Source organism: Oryza glaberrima, chromosome 5, assembly GCF_000147395.1.
Source record: "Oryza glaberrima chromosome 5, OglaRS2, whole genome shotgun sequence".
Taxonomy (NCBI): Eukaryota; Viridiplantae; Streptophyta; class Magnoliopsida; order Poales; family Poaceae; genus Oryza; species Oryza glaberrima.
Window position 1 is genome coordinate 17,491,771 of NC_068330.1, and position 11,406 is coordinate 17,503,176.

The window sequence follows — 11,406 nt, forward strand, 5'->3', positions numbered from 1 at the left end:
TTTTCTATCTACTCTTTTTGGCCGGACAAGGTACAACCGTCATGTTCAATATATGAGAATAATCATGAAACCGTCTATTTTGAGAATTACCAGTTCCCGTGTTACATTTATACTAACATATATATACACATATTTTATTTGTTTCAGCGCCACATCGGTAATTGATGATAAAAAAACTCAACTTAAAAAGGTCAACAGTTATCAGTTTTTATGTTAATTTTTGGTACTATATATTTTTATGGCATCATATTTTTAACAAAATATAATAAGATTTTTCTTACAACGTAATACAAGGGTTTACGCTATATTTTTCAAAACTTACACTGCAGTTACAATGTAATTTTTAAAACTTACATTATAATTACAAGGAAAAGGTACGAATTACCCCTAAACTATAGCGGTCGACCAAATTACCCCCTAAACTCGAAAACCAGACATCGTTCACTCTGAATTTTTAATACCGAACAACCCCCTCCCCCCACAGCACTGTTGAGAATGGTTTAGGGTTCGAATAGCACTTGTGGCCGTCCAGTCACAGCAAACATTTTTTTTTAAAAAAACTAGGGCCCACTTGTCAGAGTCCCCACCCCCATTTCTCTCTCCTCCCTCCCCTTCTGAAGCGTGTGGTAGCAGCGACTGGCCCGCTCTCCCGCACACGCTCGCCCTAGAGGAAGGGCACGAGCGTTCCCAGCATGGAGGCAGAGGCGAGAGCAGCGTGACCGGCGGCGAGGGCGGTGACCGCGGAGGCGACGATGGCACGGGAGCCGCATTGGTCGGATCTGGCTGTTGGGGATGAGCTCGTCGGCGTGGGACATCGTTGGGGAGGACAAGCGTGGTGGCCGCCTCCGGTGTTGGTCCGTGCACTACTGGAGCCGCTCCCACTCCCTGTTCCACACATGGCTGTCTCTACCATTGCACCTTCGCCGCTGGGAAGAGGGCATCACGGGCGGGGCTAGATAGCGCGCTGACAAATAGGGTGAAGCAAGCGCTATCGTATCCACCGCTACCGTCGACGAGGTGGTGGTCGCTGGAGACGGTGGCAGCGAGGTAGTGGTCACCGTGGAGGTCATGTCACCTCCGCTGCCGCACTCAGATGCCGAGATGTACGAGTATGATGAGGAGGCTGAGAAGGACTACGAGGAGGAGCTCCGCGCGCCTGGCTGAGCTCATGTCGATTCACCTCCGTCATCGTCGTCTCCTCGAGTGAGGTCCCTCTCTGTCGTCCTTCTCCAGTCAATGACATCATGAAAGAGAGAGAGCAGGAAGCAGGGGGAATGGGGATTAGGGACGCCTTGCTTGAGAAAAGAGGTGACATGTGGGCCTAGAGATTTTTTTAAATTATTTTGCTGATTAGATGCCATATTGGCGGCCACGTACGTAAGCTCAAGTTAAAACCATCCAAGACGATGCTTAGGGGATTATTCATTCGGTATGAATAGTTGAGGGTGAACGATGTCTGGTTTTTGAGTTTAAGGGGTAATTTAGTCAACTGCTATAGTTTAAGAGGGTGATTGGTACTTTTTCCTAATTACAATGTACTATGTTTTAAAACTTGCACTATATAACTTGTAATACTTACGGTGTAGAGTAATTTTTATACGAATGCGTAATAAAGTGCTGCATGGCTATTTAGCTTAGCGTGTAGGGGTATGCCCTTCGTTACTCATCGTTTGCACTGTATTCAACCATGTTTACTTCTCACGCGGTCCAGACCTAACACGCTGGGTCACAATGCACAAACAAGCAGGAGTATCCGCCTAAACCCAAGGCAAAAAGAATCGACTGTGATTTGACATTAAAAATATGTCATCGCAATTTTAGTAAAACCGTTTTTCCCCCTAAACTAGACTACCACTCGTGCGTCATCTACAATCAAAACCGGCGAGGCGTCTATGGTGATCGGCTTCGTCAATCTCCAGGATGGATTTGCCGTTCCAGTCTTCAAAGATACTCATAGAGGTAGGATTTACGTGTGTGCGTTTATAGGGGTGAGTTTGTGTACGTTGTGAGTGTCTGTGTTGTACTGTGTAATAATTTAAAAAAAATGCTTCAGATTGGGTTAGGGGGATTTTCTGTCCGGTTTAAAAAGTTTAACGTGTAAAATGACTTTATTTGCGATGTAGGGGGTAATTCGGGCTCTTTTTCCTTTTGGTGTTCGTTTTTCCTTTTGAAAGTTCATAGCTTCTCTTTAGTTTGTTTTTCAGTACCATACGTTCACAAGGCAAACGTGGATATGCTGGCCTGTTCTCACGAGATGTGTGGTCCGCTCGCTATTGCTAACGAAAGGCAACTGCAGCCATAGGCAATTGGCGGTAAATTGTGGGACCTAACATATTTATCTTCCTCATCACCGCAGGAAATTGGCGGCTTCTCGGGGTCCTTTGATTCACACGAAAAATATATAAATTTTAAAGAATTTTTATCATATAGAAAAATTTTATATGAGAGCTTTAAAACAAAGAATTAAATCTTACTGTATCCTCTCAAATTCCTATGGAATGAAGAATATTGTAAATATTTTGGAGAATGCAAAATTTGCTACAGAACCTCAAAAAAACATGTAATTAGTTAGGAGACACTGTAAGAACACATTTGCTTTAGGGCATCGAAAAAACTGGTAATTAGCTGTTGGACACCTACGATATTATTTTATTATTTTTAATAAATAGGAGAGAGAGAAACATTAAAGACAAGTTTGCCCTTGACTCAAATGAATCCAATGTGGACCTCACATGTAAGCCCCCCTTTCTCTATCTCTCTCTTTCTTTCCAGATTGGGCGGTGGAGCGACGACTCGCCGGAGCCGACGAAGCCAGTGGGTGGACAAGGAGTTCCTTCGGCCGGCGGGAGTTAGGCGGTGGTGTTGCAGCCGCCCAATAGAGTTAGGTTGGATGGGGATCTCGGGTATTGGGGTGATCTCTTCTTTAGCAAGCCTGGGGAGGCCGCCGATGGCAGAGGACGAAGCGGCGGCCGGCCTCCCCACTCAGCCACTCCCTTCCTCTACCGGGCCACTGCTATCGCATCAATGGGCCTAACGTCGTCTTCACGCTCTTCTTTCCCGAGCCCGACTGAAGCACCTGACGCCATCCGAGCTACCCAAAGCTGGCTCGGAGCCACCACGCTCCTGGCCTGTCACGCTTGCCGAGCCCGGCCACCCTTACCTACGACTACGAGTCGACACCGCCCAACCGTGTCGGCACCACCTCCCCTCTTGCTCTGGCGCCACCTTCGCTGCGTTGTGCTGGCCCCGGCCCCCTGCGGGCGACCATGCAACGCCGCCCCAACCGAGGCGTCGTACCGGCCCACGCCTCGCGGTGCCGTCGCCGACGCTCTCCCTTCCCCTCGGGCTTGCTTGAAGAAAGAGTAGAGATAGAAAGAATGAGAGGTAGAAAAGAATAAGGAAGGAGTAGAGAAGAATAGAGAAAAAGAAAAAAAATCAAAAGGGTAGAATTGTACTTACATTGTTGTTTCTCTCTCCAATTCCTCAAGATATAACGAAATAACTTGCGGGTGTCCAGCAGCTAATTACCAGTTTTTCGTGGTGTCCTATAGCAAATACGCATTCTTACGGTGTCTCCCAGCTAATTACACATTTTTTGGATGTCTTGTACTAAATTTTGGAAAATTGTCTTCGAGTATATTTATCCCATCTGATTTCTATGTTTTTCTACAATCCAATCAATCAGAAAATCATTCTCGTGTGTGTGTTTTTTTTTTGCAATCCCCTATTTTGCATTGAATTCCTATCATAATCATATGTTTTTTTCTATTCCTTCCTTTTTCCATTTATACGATTCAAAGGGGTCTTTTTTTCCGAGGAGTTGGAGCTTCTATTTCACAATTCACATGCCAAGATATGAAGGGGTGAAAATGATCACGTAAATTCCCGATCGACCGAGCGTCATTTTCTATACAATGGATACCGTTTTCGACCGTTACCTTTTTTGCTATATACAAATTTTGTTTTTTCTAATATCCTCTTTATTGTATTAACGTAAAAAATTGAGTAATTTAAATGATAAACATTACAATCGAATATCCGTTTCAAAGAGACGCTGCCGATTCCGATAGTTTCCAGCTGTTTTCATCCCGTAAGAAGCATCCTAACAGTAAACAAAAAAAAAACCACGGGTCATCAGCAAAAGCGATCACACACCCTAACAGAGGCATCAGCAATTACTGATGAGTGATGATACCACCACCATTTCCTACACGTGATGGACCGTACGGCCGTACGGGTGCCAATGTGCCATCGTGACTGGGCTTGTGCTAACGCGCAAAAAAAACGACGGCAAGTCGGCAACCAATCAAACATCGGCCGCCTGCCGAGAAAACAAACGTTTTCATGTGGACGCACGCGGTTGCTTCCCCCGCCGTGATGCCGACGCCGAGGAGCCTGCGCGTTGGACCAAGCAAAATTGCCGAAATTTTTCGCTGGGCTACCCGCGGCGGAGCCGTCCTGGCCGGCAGGCGGCGCCATTGGTTTCGCTTTCCGGCGTGCGTGTCATCCTCGGCCTCCACTCCTTGTTGCGGAACTGTTTAACTCGACGGAATAGCGCTACCGATAAAGGGAGCTACTACGAGCTATCTGCCTATCTCATCTCTATATGTCCTGGCAATGGGTTAAGGACACGCGTTACTGGTAACCTTCATCATGGCACTATTAAAAAAATGATTTTTTTGACGAGGTTATCCTATAGATTGCATATGGACCACCACTGGTCGTCCCTATAAAAATCAGTCAGTATTTTTACATATAGCTCCTTAAAAAAATCAACATGAAAAAATGTATTTTCCTGGACGCTCGCGTGGTGAAAAGTCCAGTCAACCTCTCTCCACCTGAAAAAATGTCCCACTCCCTCATTTTTATCCACTCCTCCCTCATTCTCTCTCCTTATCCTCCCCTCCATCTCCCTCATATATCCGGGCACTCCTCTCCTAAGCAGCGGTAGTAGACTCGAGAGCGGTTGGCCGTGGGCGGGAGCAACGACGGTGAGCTCAGGAGAGGCCGGTCGCGGCCGGGAGTGACAACGGAATGCTCGAGAGAGGCCAACAGTAGTGGGCTCGGGAGCAGCTCCCTCTGGGTTCGGGAGGGGCGGATTTGCCGCCCTCAGCTCCGAGGGGGTGATAATGACAGCGGAGCTCGAGGACGACAGATCTGGTGGTGTCGCCCTTGGCATCGAGAGGGGTGAGGACGACAATAGCGGGTGGTGACGGTGGAGCTCAATGGCGGCGGATCCAGCAACGTTGTCCTCGGGAGGGGCGGATCCGCTGCCCTCAGCCCTAGTTGATGGCTGCGAGGATGACGATGCTGATGATGGCACCTTGGGGAGCTAGGGTTTTGGCCGACGACGGGTCAGGGTTTCAGTCGATTTATTTAGGTCATATGATAAAATCTTAAAATCTGTCCGAAAATCTCTAAATGTGGAGCTGAAACCAATTGAAATCACGGACCAAAAGGGGATCATTTATAATTTTCTTGAAATCAGTGGTTGTTGTCGCTATCAATGGATTTGGGGAGAAACTGCAGCCTCCGCATCTCGCTCTCTTGTGCGACTCTCGATTTCAAACAGTGAACGGGGATCTCGTGCGAGATTGCAAGGTGTGGTCAAAGTGGTGGTGTAGATCCTTCACAACAAAGCCACACCTGCGAAGCCCCACACGGATGGATGCCACGGCACGGCGCACGATCGAACGGCTTCGAGACACATCGCGCGATAGGGCCATTTCGATTTTATATATTTGGATCATTTCTCACATTTTCTTAGAGCGACCAACAGAGTTCGATATATCCTGATAAACATTATGTTTTACGGATACACATAATCTTCCATGACATAACATACGAATTTTCTAGCTTAATATCTTTTTTCTCACTAGCTTTATTTAAAATGGAAAGGACACATCACACACTACGCCTCACACAAAAACGAAATACATGCACGCATATATGCATAAGCCTCTACTCTATAAATTACAAATATTACAGAGGCGCAGGCCTCTAGACTAATAGCGCATATACATATAATTGTAATATTACATATGTCACTTTATACTAGTCTTTTGTAATATGTAGTTGAAAGTTTATGTGAAGAACTTATGTAGAATTTGTAATTCGTGAAGAACTTACATATGTCACATTATATACGTATTTCTTCTCTTGGTACCATTTGAAATTTGTGACTTTAAAACGATATGCGAGTACTCCATGTAGCAATGATCCAAGTTACAATTAAAAAGTTTTACCTTGAGAGCTTTCTAAAGGTAGATAAACAATGTAATCCTGTTTTGATTGTATACGAATTCTCCACGTAGCAACTACTACAAGTTACAATAAAAATGTGGCATTGAGAGCTCTCCAGAAGTAGATAAAAACAGCGTAGCCCAATCCTAATCCTGTTCAGACTGAATAGGACCCCAAGTACTACAAATCTACAATATCGTGCGCATAAAAATCGAACCCCCAACCCAAGGCCCCAAACCTTATTTCCGATCGTCGGATCCGACTCGAACGGTCACAGCCGTTCCACGCGACCCCGACACCGATCCTGAATCCAAACGGCACCTCGCGGGCGTCAAAAATCAGGAGCCGTGCTGCCGCTGCGAACCTATCTTTTTTTTTTTTCTCTCTCGTTTTCCCTCGGGCTACGCCTCTTCCACTCTCTCCGTCCGCAGGAGGCCGCAGCCGCTTCGGGATCGGGAAGCGGAGGAGAGGGGAAGGAAGGGAGAGAGGCAGGCGACCCGGCCGCGCAGCTTCCCCCCCTCCCTCTCTCTCTCTCTCTCCGCCGCCCCCCCCCCCCTCCCCCCTACCACCACCACCACCCGCCGCCGCCGCACGATGAGCTCCGGCGCCGCCTCGCCCCCGCCGCCGCCGCCCGCCGCCGCGGAGGACGGGAGGATCACCTCGCACGTGGATCCCTTCCTCGTCGAGGCGCTCGACAACCCTCGCCACCGCCTCATGGGTACGTAACCGCTGCCTCTCATCTTAGCTCTCTGCCCGCGGCTAGGGTTTGGGTGTGCTCGTGCGGCGAATTCGTTTGGTCGCGGTCGGATTAGGCTCGGATTTGTGCCGGCTGTCGCTAGAGTTTTGGTCCCGGCGTATTCTAGGTGTGCAATTTGGGGACTAGGTTTCCCTCTGGTTCGAGGTAGCTAGGAGAGGGGGGTGGTACAGTTGATTTGCTAAAAATCCGTGCGAAATTGGGTTGGATTCCAGCAATCTGTCTACCTCTTAAGCTTGCAGCACATTCCTTGTTGCAGCTTGCTATAACTTTGTTTGGTGACAGAGCCATGTAAGGAGTTAGCTTCATTGTCGCTGATATATTTGTAAACGTGTGGATGTTATTGCTAATTGTTTGTGGTAGGGGAATGGACTTATCAATAAATAATGGACTGATGTTGAACTTAGGTTATTGTTTTTAGAAATTAGGTAACATATTGAAGTTGATATTGAACATCTCACTGTGCTGGAAACTCCATGTCGAATTTTAGTCACATACTATTTGAACCTGTTAAAGTTCTTGAGAAATTGATTGGGGAACATGAGTCAATTATAGGCATCATAACTTTTTAGTGCCATGCTATTAACTTGTAAGGTTATACCAGAACAATATGTTTATTTCTTGGAGGAATTTCCATGTGGTTTCTGTCCTCTATTCTCAAAACTACTATGTTGAAATAACAGCTAGAGCTGGATGAAAATACTGTATGTTGAGTAGTTGAGCTCAATGCATTGTGAACATTTTTGTTTGGATTAATCTGCTTAGTCTATAGCTGACACCGATAGAGCCATTCTTGTTGATATGACACCGATAGAGCCATTCTTGTTGATATGAATGGTACACATAAGAACAAAGCTACAGTGAGGGAGGATGGTGATTGGTGAGTCTCATCTCAGTATCTCCATGAGAGGATGAGTATGAGCTGAGCTCCTTTCACTTGCAGCTATTTTTCTTTTTTATCTTCTTTTTTCCTTTCTTTTCAAGTTCTTATGGATGATGGATTAAAGCAAACCCTGGATTATGTTGCCTAGGCGACACATCCTGTCTTTGCATCTTTCAGTGCTGTTTATTTTTTCTGCATCGAACTACATTTTGTGCTAGTGCTGTCATATTATTTCTCTATGCGCTAAACTCAAAAAACCTCCACGACTTTGAATTGTGAATCTTTCACCTGAATTAAGCCTCTTTTTTGTGATCCAGTTCATCAATAATGTATTTTTATTTGAATTTTCTTTCTGATTACATAACTCACTATCATATTCTACTTAACTGCAGTTTTGCGTATGGAAATGGATATACAGAAATTTATGCAGAATCCTCAACTGCATGAATTCGAATTCCAGCATTTTCCAACTTCTTATCTCCGCTGTGCTGCTCATCGTGTTGCACAACACTATGGTTTAGAGACTACAGTAGCAGATAGCTTAGTAGATGGTTCAGTTAGCAAGATAGTTGCAAAGAAAACATCTGAAAGCAAACTTCCAGTTATTGCATTGTCAGAAGTTCCCAGCAAACAAGCAAGAAATGAGCATGAAGCTGCAGAGAAGCTTAAGTTTGTTATTTGTCCAAGGCCCAAGGCTTTCCAAAATGGTGCAGGTGATGCCGGTGCCAAGAACAATGCAGCAAGAACTGTTGAAGAGAGGATAGAGGAATACAACAAAGCACGAGCACGCATTTTCAACGGTTCCATTTCTGATATTGAAGGCACAAGTGATTTGGGAGCTTTATCTGTTGCGAGAGATGAACCAATTAATGTTGAGCCTCCCGTTGATGAGAACAAGGTGAACACAATGAACAGCCGTTCCAGAGTTGCTGTTTTTAAGGACACTGAAAAGGATCGTAGTGATCCTGACTATGATCGTAACTACAAGAGGTTAGTTGCACCTTTCAAATTCTGTTTCAACTACTGGATTTCAATGATGAGATTACTAAGAAGTAACATGTAAACTTTTTGCAGGTATGTTAGGGGCCCAGTGCACGACTTCAATGTGAGTCCTGGTGGCTTCAATTTTGTTGTGCCACAGTTTATGCAGTATGGTGTTGGTTTTATGCAGTCTGCTAATATGTCAAGAAACCAACCTTCTGTGTACTTTGGCCAACCCGATTTATCTATGGGCTCCTCTTCTGGAACTGCTGTCTACCCACAGTGGCCAACTCCAGCAATGATATACCCCCATTGCTATGACAATCTTGGGCATATGATTTCTCAGGTGAGCCATTCACTGGGTTTTGACCTTTCATATCATATAGTCAGTACATTCGTGCAATTATTGTACACATTATAGCGTGTGTTGTATCTAGTCTATGTGGATTAGAGTTTTTAAAATCTAGCATTAGTGGCCCAAATTCGGTAGGCTAACCTTTTGTATAGTTAAAAGATGTTTCCAGCTATACAAAAGGTTAGAAATCAATACATGATCATTTCTACTATTGCCATTCTCGGTGGTTAGTACCTGGGTATGGTCCATTGCTTGCATAGACCCCAAAAGAATATGAATGAGTCGTGATATTTTCAATGAAGTTAGCCTGATGTAAGGTTTTCCGTTGTTTAGGTCTGATTTGGTTATTTACTTATTTTTGCATACAAATCGTACACTATGATTTTACTGTGGTTATGCCAATAGTGGGTCATTTAGTTGGTTCCTTACGGGACTTGGTAATATATTTTTGGAGTTGCTAAATGCTGGATGTGATGTTACTTTTGCAGGTTCCGGTTTACCAGTCCTTCAACCATGGCTGAGAGATCCTACTTGCTGGAATGCGCCAAGTTTGTTAAAACTTGCTATGTTGTGTTGTCATATGTTGAGTCCATTTGTAGTCAAACTTTCCCAGCGTCGAACTTCCGTGTAGCGTCAAAAGATAGCTGTATAAGAATTCCTATTTCGATGAGACGTTATTGTGCACTAATTTACAAACAATAGTACTAGTCTGCGTATCAGTTTGAACATATGCACTGATTCAGCTTCCAAGCACGGTAGACGGTAGTGGACCGAAACCGTAAACGACCAGACGTTTTAAAATTTGCCAGGGTAATTGATTTGCTTCCCCACAATAAACTATTGCCAGGATTTGTTTTTGAAAAAGCTGCAAGATCCTACTGTTATTTTAGAAGAAAAGAGAATCGCTCAGGATGCTGTTCGGAGAAAATTCATCCTGCCACAAAAATCACTGCATAATTCGACATTTCGTTCTTTCAATTCATCGTATGCCATCTTTATCTAAACTTCGATGTTCAGATGAGCTGACAAGGGTTACAGTTTATAGAATTTAGAGTTTATTTACGATTCCTCTCCCCAACCTTGGGCTGTTTTTGGACTCATGCTGGGCCAATGCCCACCAAAAATTGATCAGGTTGGGCTTAGCTACTGGACCAGACAGCGGAGAGCCGCAGAGTGCGCGCTTCCTGGGGTTGGGAACTCATCTTCTCGCACGGAAAACGGAACGGTCCATTAGCGCGTGATTAATTAAGTATTATTTATTTTTTCAAAAATAGATTAATTTAAATTTTTAAGCAACTTTCGTATAGAAACTTTTTTTAAAAAACACACCATTTCGCACTTTGAAAATTTAAAGTGTGCGTTCGGAAAACGAGAGAGAGGGTTGAGAGTGGGTTGAAACGAACACAGCCAATCCAATTCCGAACCTGTAGTCTTCAAAAAAAAATCAGAACCTGGACGTCTGTCACTATTCACTACCTCCAGTGTCGTTTTATGCTATATACTCCATCCATTCCAAATTGATCTACATATTTCATAAGTACACCAATACCAAGAAAAGCTAATAACTCTGATTCTATATTTACTCTAGCAACAAACTCAATGCATGCATCATCCCCAATATTTTCTAGTCAATAGCAAATTAAGATATTGCATGTGGGTTATAAATACTTGTGTGTATGGATGTATGAATCAATGTTCATTTACTCCAATGCACAAATAACGAATAGACTCTAATAAATAAAAATAAATATATAGATCATTTAGAAATAACCTTAAAAAAATTATATGTAAATCAATTTGGAATGGAGGAAGCAGTATATACTCGAGCCAATGCAAGTATGCAACTACTCATTTTGCCCTCCGAGCGTTAAGACACTCGATCTCAGGTACGCAATCCCTTTCCGGATCGCCGGCCACCTACCTGGCCATACGGCTCTACGGAACCCTCTTTTCGATATCCCAGCAGAAAGCGATGCATCACCACTGTTCCGACCATCGGACCGATCGACGACGCATGCGCGTGAGACGATAAACACGTATACGCCGATTCGACCGACCGACCGCCGATTCGACAAGCAGCGCCTCCCCTACGACGCATCACACGCGTACGCACGTAGCACGACCCCAACTCTCGCTTTCAACCAATCCACCAGCGCCGTGTGCCCGTGTCCATGTCCGAGTTGCTGGCTT

The 11,406-nt window shown here is 44.7% G+C and overlaps 1 protein-coding gene across 1 annotated transcript; it reads left to right on the plus strand.

Annotated features, from left to right (window-relative positions):
* Positions 1 to 6,633: 6,633 nt before the first annotated feature.
* Positions 6,634 to 9,944, plus strand: LOC127774473 (uncharacterized). The gene is made up of 4 exons (XM_052300731.1): positions 6,634 to 6,961; positions 8,273 to 8,870; positions 8,955 to 9,207; positions 9,705 to 9,944. The coding sequence occupies exons 1-4, from the start codon at positions 6,838 to 6,840 to the stop codon at positions 9,735 to 9,737; spliced, it is 1,008 nt and encodes a 335-aa protein (XP_052156691.1). The 5' UTR covers positions 6,634 to 6,837; the 3' UTR covers positions 9,738 to 9,944.
* The last annotated feature ends 1,462 nt before the right edge of the window (positions 9,945 to 11,406 follow it).